This window comes from Canis lupus, chromosome 9 (assembly GCF_003254725.2).
Source record: "Canis lupus dingo isolate Sandy chromosome 9, ASM325472v2, whole genome shotgun sequence".
Classification (NCBI taxonomy): domain Eukaryota; kingdom Metazoa; phylum Chordata; class Mammalia; order Carnivora; family Canidae; genus Canis; species Canis lupus.
Window position 1 is genome coordinate 21,348,324 of NC_064251.1, and position 17,420 is coordinate 21,365,743.

At 53.8% G+C, this 17,420-nt stretch overlaps 1 protein-coding gene across 7 annotated transcripts; it reads right to left on the minus strand.

Moving 5' to 3' along the window:
- Window positions 1-11: 11 nt before the first annotated feature.
- On the minus strand, window positions 12-17,343 carry WNK4 (WNK lysine deficient protein kinase 4). Of its 7 annotated transcripts, none has more exons than XM_049114680.1 (21): window positions 17,015-17,343; window positions 16,602-16,731; window positions 15,758-16,441; window positions 14,145-14,317; window positions 12,752-12,972; window positions 12,232-12,389; window positions 11,921-11,971; window positions 11,650-11,738; window positions 11,344-11,560; window positions 9,329-9,593; window positions 8,970-9,091; window positions 8,683-8,741; window positions 8,468-8,585; window positions 8,060-8,176; window positions 3,162-3,299; window positions 2,384-2,438; window positions 1,701-2,281; window positions 1,561-1,621; window positions 1,042-1,450; window positions 757-956; window positions 12-387 (listed from the first exon to the last, which is right to left on the minus strand). In XM_049114680.1, exons 3-21 carry the CDS (start codon window positions 16,385-16,387, stop codon window positions 278-280), a joined length of 3,774 nt encoding a protein of 1,257 aa, XP_048970637.1. In that variant the 5' UTR covers window positions 16,388-16,441; window positions 16,602-16,731; window positions 17,015-17,343; the 3' UTR covers window positions 12-277. The 7 variants fall into 7 exon arrangements, with proteins under 7 accessions (XP_048970637.1, XP_035577208.2, XP_035577207.2 ...); XM_035721315.2 differs by adding an exon at window positions 533-588 and having other exon boundaries at window positions 16,602-17,343; XM_035721314.2 differs by adding an exon at window positions 491-588 and having other exon boundaries at window positions 16,602-17,343.
- Window positions 17,344-17,420: the final 77 nt, after the last annotated feature.

Consider the following 17,420-nt stretch of genomic DNA (forward strand, 5'->3'; position numbering starts at 1 on the left):
GAGTCACAGAATCCTAGTTTCCAGCATTTTTATTGGCTGTTGCTAAGTCTAGTGTGAGTACACCCCATACACTTGGTCAGCTGGGAGTATGCCCTCTAGAAGCATCAGGGCTTGAGTGGGATTGCTTAGTGGTTGACCCTTGCCTGGGGAGGTGGAGGCATGAGGATGGTTGGCTGCAGAACTGATACCTTCTATATATAGTAAATAGTTCCCACATGTTTGGCTCTTTCCTATGGAAGCAGGACTCTCCATGCCCCTTTGAAAGCTTTTTACTCCCTCAGTACTGGGGTCTTCTTGCACAGTTGTGTTGGTCAGCAGATTCTGAGTGTACAAGCTCCATGGTGGGCCCTGGTGTGGGGGAGACGCATGGCTTCTGTTCTGAATTCACTGGAGGGAAAAGAAAAAGCACTGAAGAAACCTTCAGGATGGGAGGAGGGTGAAGCTGCAGTCAGCATTCCATGGGCTTGCCCTCCCTTGGGCCCGCCCTCACCATCCTGCCAACATCCCCGGCGAATGTCACCCCCTTGCTTGCCCGCTGCTCCTGGGAGCCGGTGCTGCTGCCACTCAGGGAGTTCCTTCGCATGATGCCTGGGTGCAGGATGGGGAGGGATAGCACTGAATGAGGGATGGGGCCATGGGGAGAGGGGGGCTAGTCCCCCCCCAAACCAAGGGGCAGACCCCCAGGGCCTGGAAGAAAGCCAGATCAGTAGGGAAGGGGGCCCAGGAAAGATGGGAGCTGGGCCACTGCAGTCTTACCCGGGCCCAGGGGCTCGGAGCGCTGCAGGCTGTTGCGGCGGGAGGTGGGGAAGCTGCCCTTAGAGAGGCGGCGCTGGCGGCTGGACAGCATCGCAGCTGGGGCCACTATCCCCGGTGGGGGCTGCTTCCCAAGCCGGCTGTACAAGTCCTCAATTTCCTTCTTCTGTAGTGTCTGTAGTGCCTCCACCTCTGACAAGTGCCTGAGGATGCACCAGGAGCATGAGTGCTAGCCACACACTTTACTCTCCCAAGTCCACCTCTTTTGTCTTTCCTCCCCAGACTCACTTCTGCCGAAGGCTCTGCAGCTGAGCCCAGAATTCCTCATCCTCCCCACTGCTCTCGGATTCCTCACTGCTCAGACACAGGCTGCTGTAGGAGTAGTTCATCCATACCGGGCTGGGATGACTGTGGGGTGGGGGGCTGCCCCCCACTCGGGGTTCCTTCCCATCGTCCCCTTCCTCCTCAACTCCAGCCCCTAGGCCTTCAGCTGCACGGTCACTCTCAGCCAGAGCCTCCCTGGCCTCTGGCCCACTTCCAGCACTATCCTCTGTGTCTGAGCTCTCTGAGGTCAGCTGAGGGGTTGGAGGCTTCAGGGAACTGGAGAGAGTTGGGAGTGCTGGTTGCAGGGGAAGAGGCTCAGCCGGTTCCTTGGATGAAGTCACTTGGAAACGCCCCACAAGCTGTGGCTTTCCCTCTGTAGAGCAACAGGGAAGGAGTCATGGAAGGAGGGAGAGAAATTAGAGGCAAGATATGAAGTGGACTGAGAATAATGGGAAGGGGAAGGTCAGTGATCAGAGGCCTCACCTTCAGAGATGGGTGCTAGTCTGGCTTCACCCAGGAGCGGCCGAGCAGGATTTGGTGGGGCCTACAAAGTGTGGGTCCATGAGGAGGGGAATGATCCAGAATGGAGCACCCCTCACCATCCCTCTTGGTTTCCTACTCACCTCACTCTCCATCTCAGCTGTTGGAGGTGAAGCCGCAGGGGGAGCGGGCAGGGGCAGGCTAGGTAGGGGACCAGGAGGGGCCACAGGGGACTGGGACAGGAGCCCAGGTGAGGGAGACAGCAGGGACTGGGCCACAGTCATTACAGCCAGCGAGAAGGCACTAGCCAGAGAGAGGAGAGGGGCTGCAGTGGTGGAGGGGAGGGGAGAAGTGGAAGGGCAGGAGAGGAAGGAAGGGGGAGAAAGAGCCGACTGGGAACAACTGGGAGAGGAGGCAGGTGAAGGGAGGATGGAGCTCTGCAGACAATGAGAGGTTGGGACAGGGAACTGGGCAGCACTGGGAGAGAATCCAAGCAGAGAGTTGGGGGAGTGTTGGGGGAGATTTGAAGAGACTTGGGAGAAAGGGGAAGGGCTGGGGTATGGGGAAGAAGTGATGGGGAAGATGGGACTTGGGGAAACAGGGGTTTCAGGGGTTCCAGGGGAAAACAGGTTTCCAGGAGACAAGGGGGTTCCAGGAGAAGATGAGGAGGTAGAGAAGGCTGCCCAGCTCCGCTGCTCCAGGGAAGTGCTGCTCTGGAGCTCTGCTGTTGAGGAAGGAGTGTTGAGCTCCCAGTAGTCATTCCCTACTCCCTTCCCAGGAGCAACCCCAAGGGTTGCAGTGAATAGGGACAGAACTCAGTACATACCACAGGATTGGTCTGGAAGGGGGCTTGAAAGGGCAGGCAATGGTACTGGCTCCTCCTGAGGGACAAAATGGGGCCCACAGTTACAGTGGGGGAGAGCTGAGTCTTTTTTTTTTTTTTTTTCATTTATTTATGATAGTCACAGGGAGAGAGAGAGAGAGGCAGAGACATAGGCAGAGGGAGAAGCAGGCTCCATGCACCGGGAGCCCGACGTGGGATTCGATCCCGGGTCTCCAGGATCGCGCCCTGGGCCAAAGGCAGGCGCTAAACCGCTGCGCCACCCAGGGATCCCTGAGAGCTGAGTCTTAGGTGGGATCCATGAACCTCTAGGAATCCATAGAGGACTTTCAGGGGACACAAAAGTGTATGTGCTAAAATAATAACAGGTAAAGGGGTATGATGTCTACAATTTAGTCTCAAGTGGTTCAGAAAAAAATGATACAGATAGAGAGGGGAGGGAGGAAGACAGCAACAAAACTAACATGACCAAACACTAACAACTGGCAAATGTGGGCAAAGGGTATCTAGGAGTTCTTAGTACAACTTGCAACTTCCTTCTGTAAGTCTGAAATTCTATCAAAATAATGAGTTAAAAAGAAAAGTATGTGTTGAACACAATTTTCTAGAACAAGGGCCCATGGCTTTCATCAGATTCTTAAATGGGGTAAAGCCATTGTCTTAGGGGTCCCAGAGATGAAGGAGTTAGAGCCAAGGGGAGTGGTGAAGGCAGTGAATCATGACATCTGGAGCAGAGAGGTGGAAGTGACCTGAGGGGTCTGACCTGGGGGCCCAGGGGGTCCTCAGCAGCCTCCACAGGGCCAGTATCTCTCTTCAATAGGGTCTCCACTCGCTGGATAATCTCCCGAATACGGCTCAGGAAGCCAGCTCGCTCCGAGGGCAGAATGAACTCGTTATATACCTGGCAAGGGGTCAGCAGGAAGGGCAGAGAAGGCTCAGTTATCCCCACTCATCCCTCCCTGCTGCACTGATCTTTCAAAGCCAACCCTTTACACCACTGCTCTGCCAACCACCAACCTAAAACAAGTATTCAATAAGTATCTACTGTGTGCCAGAAACCATATGGTGTAAGGAGAAATAAATTTAGAAGACAGGAGCTAACATTCCTAGTATGCATTATAGCTCAGGTGTTTTACATGTCTTATCTCATTTAATGCCAACAATGACTCTCCAGCATCTGTACTAACATTCCCATTTTATTTTTTTAAATATTTATTTATTTATTTATTTTTTCATGATAGACACACACACATGGTGGGGGGGGGGGGCGGGGGGAGACACAGGAGGAGGGAGAAGCAGGCTCCATGCCAGGAGCCCGACGTGGGACTCGATCCCAGGACTCCAGGATCACGCCCTGGGCCAAAGGCAGGTGCCAAACCGTTGAGCCACCCAGGGATCCCTAACATTCCCATTTTAGAGTTAAGATAACCAATTGCAGGGCTCCCTTGGTGGCTCAGCGTTTTTTTTTTTGTGTGTGTGTTTTGTTTTGTTTTTAAGATTTTATGTATTTATTAATGAGAGACAGAAAGAGAGAAGTGGAGACACAGGCAGAGAAAGAAGCGGGCTCCCTGCCTGTGTCTCTGCCTCTCTCTCCCTCTGTGTGTCTCATGAATAAATAAATAAAATTAAAAAAAAAAAAAAAGATAACCAATTGCTCAAAAAAGAGTGAGTTCAGTCTGCCAAAAATGACAGGGTTTGCACCCAGATTTGTCTAAAGCCAGAGCCTGAGCTCTTTCCACTATTGCATCATATGCTTTTGGACACAACTCCTGCTCTTGCAGGGAGTTGCACTTCTTATGAAGTGTACTATCCAAGTGCTCTCTCTCTCTCTCTCTCTCTCACACACACACACACACACACACACACAGTACAAATAAGACAAAAGACAGTAAATGTATCATTCAATTTCACAAACACTTGAGCACATACTATGTGCCAGGCATTGTTTTAGGTCCAGGTACACTGTTCCAGGTGAGGAATACATAGAAGCATAAAACAAATCCTGGTCCTGAAGAAGCCCAAAATCTAGCCGAAGAGACACATATATACATAATATATTGCAAAGGCATGGTAAGAAAGGCATTCTGATCAAGGTATAGATAAAATACTAAACCAGCTAGAAGAAAGGGAGAGTCGCTTAATGGTACAGTTTCACCAGATTTGCAAAATGAAGAGGTTCTGGAGACCCGTTTCACAACAATGTGAATACACATAACCCTGCTGAACTGCATTTAAAAATGGTTACGGTAAATTTTGTGTTCTGTATTTTTTGCCACAATTTTTTAAAATGCCATTCCAGAGAGAGAGCAGATCATGTCACCCAGGAGGATAAGGGAAGCTGGGATGGCTTCACAGAGCTGAACCTTGAAGGATGAGTAAGAAAGCAACCCTTCTAGGGACACCTAGGTGGCTCAGTGGTTGAGCACCTCCCTTCAGCTCAGGGCGTGATCCTGGGGTCCTGGGATTGAGTCCCACACTGGGCTCCCTGCATGGAGCCTGCATCTCTCTCTGCCTGTGTCTCTGCCTCTCTCTCTGTGTCTCTCATGAATAAATAAATAAAATCTTTAAAAAAAGAAAGAAAGAAAGCAACCCTTCACTGAAGACCTATCATGGGAGAGCAAAAGACCTCAGCAGGTCAAAGAAACAATAAGAATAGGGAAATGCAGGCACCCTGCATGGAGCCTGCTTCTCCCTCTGCCTGTGTCTCTGCCTCTCTCTCTCTCTCTCTCTCTCCTCTCAGTGTATTCTCATGAGTAAATAAAATCTTAAAAAAAAAAAAAAGAATAGGGACATGCATAAATGGCAACAGCTCTATGCATGTGGCAAGAGCCAATTATTCCTGCCATGTGTCTGTACTGAAAACAGTACATGCTGAAAACAGCAATGATGGTGGATAAGATAGCCAGGCCTCTTGAGGTCGGTTCTTCTGTCCCCTTAAGCCCCCTGGTTAATGCTTCCTTAGACCTGTACAGATGGTCACAGATACAGTTCCCTGACGCCCCTCACAGGATTGCTTTCTTGTTTTTCCTCCCTTGTTTCCACATACTTTACATTCTACTAAATAAAACTGACAGCCAACCTGGACTCAGGGCTTCACCTCGGCACCTGCCCTTCTCGGCGGTGCTTGACAGTGGATCCTCTTCGGGCCTCTCTTTGTTCTAAGATAGGGGACTCTGAGCAATCATTTTGTCTCTCATCGGATCATGCCGCGTGGCAACCTATCACGTGTGGGTACTCCTCATATAATTTCATCTCTCCTATATCTACAACTTCTCATAAATTATGTACCTGTGGCCCAGGGTGTGATCCTGGAGACCCGGGATGGAGTCCCGAGGTGGGCTCCCTGCATGGAGTCTGCTTCTCCCTCTGCCTGTGTCTCTGCCTCTCTCTCTCTCTCAATAAATAAATCTTTTTTTTTTTTTTTAAAGAACATCTTTGCAAAATGGGTATGATGATCTGCATTTTGCTGATAAGCAACGGAGGTTCACAGGGGTTAAAAAAGTTGCTCCAGTTCACCAAATTAGTGAGTAACAGTGGAACTCTGAACTCAGATCTTATGTGAAAGCCTACCCTTTCCTCCATTCCATGTTGTCCTTTTGGAGAGAAGAGCTGAGAGAACAGCATGAGTGATAGCTCTGAGGCATGAAAGGACATGGCATATTCACAAAGCGGTGAAGACCAGAGCAGAGCTGGAAGTGCGGGGAATTTCAAAGGCCATGCTCCAGAACTGGGACCTACTCTGTAACCACAGGTAGCCATTAATTGTGTAGGGGCAGAAAGCAAGGGCTGATTCAAGTCTCAGGATAATTCTGCTGCAGAGGAGTGGATGGTGGAATGGTGGGGAGAGAAAACAGGGCAATGGTCAGGGGGAGGGGTCGCTTTGGCTGTGTGGGATCTGAGTGGGCTTGAAACCTAGTAGAGAAGCAAGAGACCCCTGAGCAGATGGAGGCAGAAGTGGAGAGGCACCTGGCCTCTTCAGAGGACCATTCAGAAACTGGTGTGGCTAGAGGAAAGATGATAAGCCCAAGAGCCAAGTGATATTTTGTCTTTGTCCTGGACACAAGGTGAATGACATGATGGAGAAGAAGAAGCTTTAAAGAGGGTTCCTGAAGCCTGATGCTTCTCTCATTCCCCTTTCTCCTTCACCACAGAGGCTGGCATCCCTGCCCACGCCACTGAAACTAGTCTCCCACAAAGACCTTCTTCTGACAAAAGACAGTGTGGTCTTGCCTCAGGCTTCACCCTATGTCACCTCCTTGAAGCTCTCTGCTCATTCAGTTTTCCGTAATATCTTCTGGGGCTGCTCCCACCTCTCAGGCTCCACCTCTGTGTCCTTTGAGGATCTATTCCTCCCCATCCCCAAAATGGGGGTATCCACTCTCAGATCCTCTCTACCTCTGGCTTTGCAAGCTCATCTCTCTTCACCCTCCTTGCTGTGCTGACAACTCCTAGATCTACTTCTGGATCCTAAATCCAGCCCTGCTTGACTGTATCCTGCTCCTAAGGAGGATCTTGCCTGCCCCTCTGTCATTCAGACTCCTCATGACCCCCAAGAAAACGTGCTTTCATTTTCCAACTTCCTCTCTCCTTTAATGATTTTCTCCCACTAGCTTCTCCACACTACCAGTCACCCATGATATCCCCTCTCCTTAACTCCCTATCATTTCAACTCAGCAAGTGTTTACTGACCATCTACTAGATGTATCATATTACATCAATAAATGACTGGGGCAGCCCCGGTGGTGCAGCGGTTTGGTGCCACTTGCAGCCTGGGGTGTGATCCTGGAGACCCAGGATCGAGTCCCATATCGGGCTCCCTGCATGGAGCCTGCTTCTCCCTCTGTCTGTGTCTCTGCCTCTCTCTCTGTGTCTATGAATAAATAAATAAAATCTTTAAATAAAATAAATTCACCTTTAAAAAAAATAAAAAAAATAAATGACTGGATTACAGAGTAACTTATTTTCCTGAAACAACCCTCAGATTAACCCCCTTTCTTCTTTCTTTCTCCAAGACCCATTTTCTCCTTGGACCCCTTGTAGCTTCTTGTACCAATCTACCAACTGGATTCCCTACCCCCAACCCTCTCCCACTTCCCATGGCAGAATGGTCTTCTTAAAATATTCTCACCATGTTACACTCTGTCGAACTCTTAAGACTCTCTATAACCTTGCTTCCTTAATTCTCTTGGAACCCCTAGTTCTAGTGACAATGGTTTCCTCATGAAGCCCCCACCCTAGGCCCCATATTCCAAGTCACTCTCTAGTTCCATGCCTTTGCTTGTGCTGTACTTCCTCTAGATCTACCCTTTCCAGGCTTCACTGCTGTTCTGTCAAGACCTCAAATAAATTCTACCTCTTCTCCCTGCCGTCCCCAGACCACCCCTTACTCACAGGCACAGTATCATGTGTGTAGTGTGCACCTGACCACAGCACTTGTGTATACCCTAGATGAGTCTCAGATTGCTCCAGCTGAGGATCCAAAGCTCACTGAATAAATAAAAATATCTCCTCAAACAAGGACAGAGCTATCTTCAGTGTCATTGTGCTTTAAAAACCCCTGCTGTTGGGTGGGAGGAAGGGGGAGTTCCGCACCAGGGGACATCAGAAGAGAGATTCCTGGCCTGGACCAAAGGACTGTGTCCTCATCTCTGTCCCTCTCACCATGGCAGCTGCAATCTCCTCTGGGCTGTCCCCATCCAGATCAAATCGGAAGGTCACCATCTTGCTATTGTGGGTCTGTAGCTGGCACTCAACCACTCTGTCATTCTGGTCTGAGACCTTCAGAGTCAAAGTCAACAGAGGGGAGGATGTCAAGCCCTCTATCATCGTCATATGTCCCCTCCCCCTGCTCACTCCAACCAATGACAGTGGCCAAATTGGAACTGAAGAGAAGCAAATTCTGTCCCCCCAGGCCTGGTATTAGAAACTAGACTGGCTGCCTCCAGGGGACCAGTCACATACTGCTCTCTTCTCTTTTGGCTGACCTCCCTCACATTCCCCCACCCCCACCCTGACAGTTTCCCTTCTGGTCTTGCAGGTTATTTCCCATCTCCTGTGCCTCTTTCTTACACTAGTGACCCGCAGCCGGGATCTCGGTCTGCGCCGGAGATTTCTCCCTGGGGGTCTCCTCATGCATGCCATCCCTTCTCCCACATCACTAAGGCCTGATGCTGCATCTGAGGCATAGCTGGAAGAGAAAAGGAGATAGGAATGTCAGAGTGGACACGGGGACCCCAGAGTACCATATGTCTCACATGAGCACCCCAACTCCTACCAGAACCTACCTGTCTCCCGGGGAAAAGTCGCTGCCAGGGCCAGAACGTGGGATGGAGAGGGCAAAAGCCTGAAATAGGAAATGGGTTCATGAGGTCAGAGGACTATAATCCTCAGAATCCAGGGAGATTCAATGTCAAGGATGCTGGGGTACTAGGCAGAGGGAATTAAGGAAGATGAGGACAGAGTGGTGGATTTCCAGGGATGTGGGTCCAGGTCATGGGGTTGGGTTTCACAAGGAGAAAGAAAGGTCATAGGCTTGGAATGGCTGGGAGCCCCCCCATATGACCCCTCTCACCGAGGGCAGGCAGAGATGGGACTCAGCGGGGCTGGATGGCACCCCCCCAGGGGGCTGAAAGGCAGGGTCTGAGGCATCCAGGAAGCCGGAGGAGCTGAGGTAGCCATCAGTCTCGCAATCCGCTGGTGGGGGAGGGAGGGGATCAAAAAAGGGGAAGTAAAGGGGAATGTTGGCAAAGAAGGGGGGCTGCCTGAGCAAGGAGGGGCCTGGACCTGGGGAAGTTTTCCCAGAAGGAGCTTCATGGCTAGATGTGGAAGGCAGGGTAAATGATGGTGCTGCTGGATTGAACTTCTGCATGGGGGGCCAAGGGTTCTAGGACCTAGGTCACATCCCAAATTCCACAGTCAGGGGTGACTTACAGGTGGTAGATGAGTAGCTGGCATGGCGGAAGAGGAAAGGCTGGTGCTGGTCTGCCTCTGGCTCCTCAGGCTCATGGGGGAAGACACTGGGGGGACCAGGAGTCATGGGGACAGTTGCTGCTTGAGGTCCTGGTGCAGGGGGTAGGGCCTCCAACTCCCTAGCTTTGCGCAGCTTCTCACGCTTTCGCTGGATAGCAGCAACTCGTTCACGTACTGCACGGGCCACTGGCTGGTAATCAGCTTCACAGACTAAACCCAGGGCCACCTGGAGTTGAGAGGGTGAGAAACACAGTTTGAAGTCGAGGATCCCACTCGAAGACACATCAGGAGACCTTCTTGGAGCCTCCAGGATATTTCTCCAGGAGAAAGGGCAGTGACATTTATTGATTAGGCACTGTGCCCATTAATTGGCAACTCATTACCATCATTAAATCCTCTCAATAACTTTCTGAGGTAGGTCTTAGCTCCATTTTAGACATAAGTAAAAGCTGTGACTAGTTCATGGTTATCTAGTAGGTCAACTGCTCTCACAGGGAAAGGGGGAACATTTGGCAGTATCTGGGGACATTTGCAGTTGTCACAACTCAGTGCTACTAGCATCTAGTGAGTAGAAGCCAGGGGTTCTTCTCAACACCCCCAAAATACACAGGATCATCCCTCAAATAAAGATGTCAATAGTATCATCATCAAGGATCCCTGTACGTAATGGGTCAAGATCTGACCTCAGGTCAGGTTTGAGCTGTGCTATGGAGACCTGCTCTTATGCCACATTTCTTTTTTTTTTTTTTTTTAATTTTTATTTATTTATGATAGTCAGAGAGAGAGAGAGAGAGAGGCAGAGACATAGGCAGAGGGAGAAGCAGGCTCCATGCACCGGGAGCCTGACGTGGGATTTGATCCTGGGTCTCCAGGATCGCGCCCCGGGCCAAAGGCAGGCGCCAAACCGCTGCGCCACCCAGGGATCCCTCTTATGCCACATTTCAAACATATTCTCATGTTCTTGACCCAGACCTACCATAAATGATCCCCACCCTCTCAACTGCCATTTTTCTATCAGGAATCTCATACTCTCTTCCCCTCTTCACCACTTCCTGCACCAAGTCTGCATCTTCTACCTCCCATGTATGCCTCTGCTGGTCCAGCAGCTATTGTTCATTATCTTCTTATTCATCTCAAGGACAAGCTTCCCTGTGCATGTAAGGGAGGTGGGGTGGGGTGATCTGACTTAAAATCTGAATAGCCTGAGTTTAAATCTAGCTCTGCCACTTACTTGCTCAGGACCTCAGACAAAATATTCAACCTCTTTGAGCCTTCCATCTCCTCATCAATACAACAGGGTAAAATCACTCCATGCAGGATTGGTAATAACAGCCAAATGCATATGTGAAAGTGCTCTAAGCCATGTACAAATATGGGGTTATTAATGAGCTCCCACCATGTGCCAAGCTCTTTTCTATCAGAGATAGAAAAATCAATAGAACACAGTCTCTGCCCTCAAGGAATTTATAGTCTAGTAGAGGAGAAAGACAGAAATGTCTCCTGGTATATAAAACAAGCCCAAAGGTGGTGGGTCCTATAATGGAGAACCCGTTGAAATTGAAAAGTATTTAATTTTGACTTTAGAGGGGACAGGTTTCCTGAAATTCATGGTTCTGAGCATGGAGGCAGACGGAGTGGGGGTGGGCGGAAACAAGGTAGGTGGAGGGTGAAAACGAGAAAAATAAACAGATAAATTGGAGAGAAGAGCATGCCAGGAAAATCAGATCATTAGGAAGTAGAGCATGGGAGGCTGGAAAACCCAGGGCTTGCTCTGGAAAAGGAAATCGTCAGAGTTCGCACACAAGGTGTGCGTGTGGGTATGTTAAGGCGGGAGGGGCACTCAAAGATACTCAGAGAGGGGTGAGTTGGGTGCCTCTCCCACCACCGCGGGGCCCCATCGGGTCCCCTCCAGTCGGCGCCCACGGCCCCCGCCCCCGCACAACCCCAGCCGCAGAGCAAGTCTGTCCTCTGCTCACCATCTCCTGCGCCACCTCCTCTGCCGCGTCCCGGCCCAGTTGGAACAGGAACTCTATGGCCTGGTTGTCCCGCGGGCGCCCCCCGCGCCGCGCGTCCTCCATGCGCAGCCAGAGCTTCAGGCCTGGCTTCTCACCGTCGTCCTCCTCCGCCAGCTCCACGTGCACGCCGCGCTCCTCGCGGAAGAAGGCGTGAGCCAGCAGGTCCTGGATGGTGAATCTGAGCGCGGTGCCGGTGAGCCGAGCCTTGCCGCCGCCGTCCCCTCCATTCCCCTCTCCCCGACACACACACCCTGCTCTTAATCCTACCTCTCGTTCTTATCCGTGCGGATGCAGCCTTCAATGATCTCCTTCACCTCCGGCATCTTCACCTTGTAGAAGCTGTTTGGCTTTGTGCCCTGGAGGAAAGGAGTTGCATCAAGCCTGGGGGGCTGTGCACCCCAGCTCTCTGCTCGCCCCCTACCCCGCCCGAGGCAGCAGGGCGTGCAATAGCAAATGCACTGCGACAGCTACTAGACGGTTTAATTTCAAATCGCCGTCCCCCCACCCCCCACCCCCCGCCGCGTATCGACAGTATGACCTTGAACATGTCTTCCTGCATGCCAGTTTTTGTAAAGTGCGGGGCATTACCCTGCGAGTCAAAGACCAGATGTGAAATCATTTGTAAACTCCGGGGAGCGCTACATACATCATTATTCTAAACCGCTAGTACTGGGGCAGGGGCTCGGAGGGGGCGGGTAGGGGGGGGCGTGTGTGCACCCAATATCCTTCAGGGTTTACTAGAGCATCTTTGTGGCTTGCTTTAAGGGAAACTGCATGGTCCGCGAGCTGGTTGGGGCAGGAGAGTGAGAGGTGACCTGGAATACTCTTTCCTCCCCACCCCCCTCTCACCGAAGTGACCTTGCGGTAGATTTGCGCGGCATTCTGGCACTCTGAGTAAGGGTACTCCGAGGTCGCCATCTCCAGCATGCACATGCCGAACGCGTACACGTCCACGGCCTCATCGTACTTTTCCTCGTACATCTCAGGAGCCATGAACTCAGGGGTCCCTGTAGGAGCCACAGCAGGCAGGCATCAAGCTACAGAAGCCTCCTCGGGCTTCGTCCCTCTTCCTGGGCACCGCTGCCTAGTCAGGGGGTGGGGGGCAGGGGCAACCCTGAGCATTCTGGAGTGCTAGCGACAGACCCTTCCCCACTGCGTGTGTTGGGGGAGGGGGGAGCGGGCAGTAAGGGGGAGAGAAGATGCTATAGGCCTCCCCAAGTCCCCTGCTCTTCTAACTCCGTGCAACTCAAAGGACACCTGCTGGGAAGGGGAGTTGCCAGGCTCTCTTCTGACGCGGGGGAGGTGTGAATAGCAAGGACCTCCTGGAGGGGGGAGGTGTGAATAGCAAGGACCTCCTGGAGAGACGCACCGATCACGCTCTTGGCAAAGGAGGCCCGCTTGAGCGTGGCCAGGCCCAGGTCCCCAATCTTGACCGAACCGGAAGGGCCCGTAATAAAGACGTTGTCGCACTTGAGATCCCTGTGCAGAATGGGGGGTACCCGGGAGTGTAGGAAATGAAGACCCCGGAGGATCTGGCGGCTCCAGCGCTGAAGGACTCGTGGCTTCATCTCGCGGAACCGCCTCAGGTATCTGGAGGAAAGGCACATAGCCAGGGTTGCGGCGGGGACACGGAGGCGGGGGAGGGGACCCTCGCTGGGAAGTTCCCCTAGTCCCCCTGGCACCGCCTCCTACGCATCTTCTGCCAGCATTCTTCTAGCTGGCTTGCCTGTCGGGCTCCAGGGAGAAACTGAGTCGGGGGTGTGCTAGGTAGAAGTGAGATTAGGAAACGGGTTGGGCGGGAAACTTGCAGATAGGGCCGTTCCTGGGGGCTGTGGGAGCAAGGAAAGGGATGACTAATTGCTCTGGGCGTGGGGGGAGGGCTTCAGAGAGGAAATAACTTTTATGTTGCATCTTGAAGGATGAGTAGGGGTTCAAGGGTGAAAAGGGGAAGGGATGGAGACTTTCCAGGCGGCAGGGACACTGTGCTCAAAGGCACGGAGACAGCAGCAGGGCAGGGTGGGAGGAGGTACAGGGAATTCCGCCTGTGTGGAGTCCAAGTTCAAGATGAGGCTAAATCCTAAGAAGAGTGGACTTTAACCTGAGGGAGGTGGGAAACCTTGAAGGGGTTTTAAGGAACAGAGAGGGCAGCCCCGGTAGCGCAGTGGTTTAGCGCCGCATGCAGCCCAGGGTGTGATCCTGGAGACCCGGGATCAAGTTCCACGTCAGGCTCCCTGCATGGAGCCTGCTTCTCCCTCTCCCTGTGTCTCTGCCTCTCTCTATCTCTCTCTGTGTGTGTCTCAAATAAATAAATAAAATCTTAAAAAAAAAAAAAAAAAAAAAAAAAGGAACAGAGAGATTCCCCCGACTGCAGGAAGATAGGATAGGTTGGAAAGGTGAGGGCAGAGTGGGAAAAGGCCCATTAGGGGGCTGCTGCAGGGTTTTAGACCAATGAGATGGCAGTGGATGGAACAGGGAAAGCAGAGTGGGGAATTATAAGGAAACCTTGGAGAGAAATTGATAGGGATAGGTGGATGCACAGAGTGGAGATAAAAAAGGCATCTGGGGAGATGCCTGAGTTTTGGCTGGGTGGACACTGTCACTCAAGAAGGCAGAGACGCAGTAGGGGTGGATGAGAAGTAGCAAGCCTGGTTTGGGACCTAAATCTAGAGTTTGAGGAGCCTGGGAGAAGTTCCAGAAACAGTGGGGACCTCCCACTACCAGCTCTCCCACCAACCAACACTACCACCAGGCACAGAGCTCACGTCTTGAGGGTGCCGGAGGTCATGAGTTCGGTGACCAGCACAATGCAAACCTGGCCCCTCAGCACTGACTTCCACGAGTCGTAGAAGCGGACGATGTTGGGGTGCTGCAGCCCCTTGAGCATCTCCACTTCCTCAGAGAATCGCTGCCGCTCGGTTCGAGACAGTTTCCGAGTCTGTGGGGTAGGGGATGGGGGTCAAGGTCATGTCGGGTCCAGGACCCCATAGAGAGGAGGAAGGGGCACATGGAGGGAGCAGCTGGGTGAGAGGTAAGGGTTGGAGCCCACAGACCAGGTTAGGTCATCACTTGCCCAAGGGGCTGTATGCCCCTAATTCCTGATCCGCCCCCTCAGGCTGCTGCAGGGACACGCCCATCCTGGGCCTGGGGCCACCCCTGGACCCCCTGCTGGACACAAGGGCCTTTATGCAGCCCCGTCCAGGAGCCCTGAGCTCAATAGCGCCTTTGTAGCCTCCTGGGCCAGCCGTGGGGCGGGAGGGGACGCCCCGGGGCTGGCAATGGGCAGGCAGCAGGCAGGCAGCAGGCTGACAGCAGGCAGAGAATTGGGGCCTTCAAGGGGGTTGGCCCCAGAAACCGAGAACTGCTAGATCCAGACAGGAGGCAGGAGGGCTGCAAAGGGAGTTACAGAGAAAGAGAACGATCCAGGACCAGGCACCAGGAGACTGCCCCCTGCCCCTTGGCTGTCCTGCCCCCCCCACCTCCCCCCAACCCCCCTCATTTGGCTGCCTCTCCTTGCCTGGCCTAGAGCCTGGGGCGCGGCACTGGCAGGCGCAAGGGGAGAGCCCAGTGCCAGAGCTGGAGGGGAGGACCCTTACCCAGGCTCTGCTCCCCGGTTTGAATCCAAAGCTGCTGGCCCAGACTTAACTGGGTTCTTCCCTCCGTGAGAGGAAGGTCCTTCCCACCAACATCCTCCTAAAACCCACTGGGTTCAGTGCTTTTGGGTCTGGGAAGGGAGAGCCCAAGTACACAGTGAGATGAGGAGCAGGACTGGACTCAGACCAGGGCTGGAGCTCTCTATCTCGCCCGCCTCCAGTTGTGTGGAAGTCTGTCTATAAGTCTGATGCTCCAGAAGGGGCCTGGGTGGGCCCCATCCTGCCACCACCACTCTAAATCTGCTGGAAATGGAGAGGATCCTGCCGCAACTCCTGGCCTCCATCATCCCAGCCTCTTACTCTTCAGAGATCTGGGGTGAAGGAGGAGGATGACCAGGGACACACCGAGGGTCTCAGGACTAAGAGGAAAGGGAAAGGAAGAGACAATAGGAGGAGATTGGTGAGGCCAGTCACACCTTAGATCTGAACTGGCTCCCTATCTGATTTTGCATTCTATCTTCCACCTCTCAGGGTTGAGTATAGAGACTTTAAAGTTAGAATGTCCAAAACCCATAGGGGAGCCACCCTCTGTCTCAGTTTATCCTTCTGCAGCCCAGAATCAGCCAGATCCATAGATCATCAGACCAAGGGGGTGCAGGCAGGAGTGTTCGGACATTTGACTGAAAAGACAGATCTCTCCCTTGCTGCTGTCCCCTAGGTTTCTCATCCCAAAACCTCTAAAGGGTCCCATCCCAAGATGCCACAGAGGGGGCGCCCAGCCACACCTGCAGCTCACACCAGGCCACCTCCACCGTGGTGTCAGTGTCCAGCCCTCGATACACCGTCTTGAACGAGCCACGTCCAATCTCGATGTCAAACTTGAGGTATCGGCCATCCGGGGATGTTGCCACTGCCTGGGTCTCCGTGTCCTCCTTTTCCTCCTGCTCCCGCTGCCGCTCCCGAGCCGCAGCTTCGGGGGCAGTCTGCGGATCCCGGCCCCCGGGGCCCCCTGTGGAGCCCGGGAGCTCTGGACGCGTGGAGTCTGCAGCCTTCACCGGGGCTCCCCCAGTCCACGTGCCCTCGGGGGGCTCTGGACGGCTAGGCGGTGGGCTCCTCGCGGGGCCGGCACCAGCGGAGTCCGGAGGATCAGGGGGCTCCGGAACGGGTGAAGCTGGCTGGGACCACAAGCTCAGCAGTCCCAAGTCGACGGAGCTTCGGCGGCTGAGACGGGAAGAGCGCGGCCGGGGCTCAGCCTTCCCGGAGAAGCGGCGCGCCCGGCGAGGAGGGGGCCCGAGGCGGGGCGGACCGGCGGCGGCGGCGGCGGCGGCGGCGAGAGGCGGCGGGGGCCGCAGGCCCAGGTCGGCCTCCGCCTGGGACATGGGGACTGCAGTCTCGGAGGTCGGGGGTGCCAGCATGAGGAAGGGCCGGCGCCGCAAGGCAGCAAGCCGGGCTGCTGGAGAGGAGGCGGCCTGACAGGCAAGGATTGGCTGGGTGCGCAGCGCTCCGGCTGAGCTCCTGGGGCCCCAGTCCCCGGCTCGCCTAACCCCCGGCCCCGCCCCCGGCCCCGCCCCCGGCCTCACCCCCCAGGGCCGCCCCCTCGGAGCGGCCAGCGGCGGAGCAGCCCCTCACCTCAGCAGCCCCGCCCCCGGCCGCAGGCCCTCCTCTCCCTCGCCTCCGGGCGCACCCGCCTGCGGGATCATTCCGAGGTGGACCGGGTGCTAGACGGCAGCGTGCCCTCCCGCAACAAGAGTGCGCAAACCTGTTTGGGGGCGGGTGGTGGAGGCTTAATGCTGGGGCTGGGAGAGGAAACATGACCAATGCTCTCGGGCTCTAGAAAGGGGGGTGGTTAAGGGAAGGTTACCACCCGCCTGCACTCCCCAGATAAGGTAGCCCCAGGCCGACAATACAGAGGTCAGTGGAAAGGTCTGGTTTTCTCCCAAGCCGCTGTCCCTCTGAACTGCACAGGGATGGGTGTGTGCACCCCAGGGAAAGCCCCTCCCCCAAGCCAAGGACCCGGTCACCCATCCCCTCCACCTCCCTACCTTGGCCGCAGCCTGGCCCTGGCCACAGTAGCTGTTTTTGCTATGTGGGCTCTCCTTCCTCCTCCTTCTGTTTGCCAAAGTTCCCAATAAACCAAAGTCCATATCCGGTTTACACCCCTTCAGCTCCCCTTGGCCTCAACTACCCCACCCAGACCAGAGGGATGGAGGGAGGGGCTTCAGAGTGGTTCAGGACTTTCATGGGGGAGACCGTGAGGAAATGAGAAGCCATTAAGTCACTCTAATTCAGAGAAAGAAAGCAGTTTGTCCCCAAGCTGTGTTCCATCAGCACTCCCCCACACAGCCCACCCAGCAGATGTAAAACCACAGGCTCACTGGAGCCTGCCAGCACTGGAGGACCTTTTCATCTACAAAGGCCGTAGGCCTCTCCTCTTTCCTAGGCTGGGAT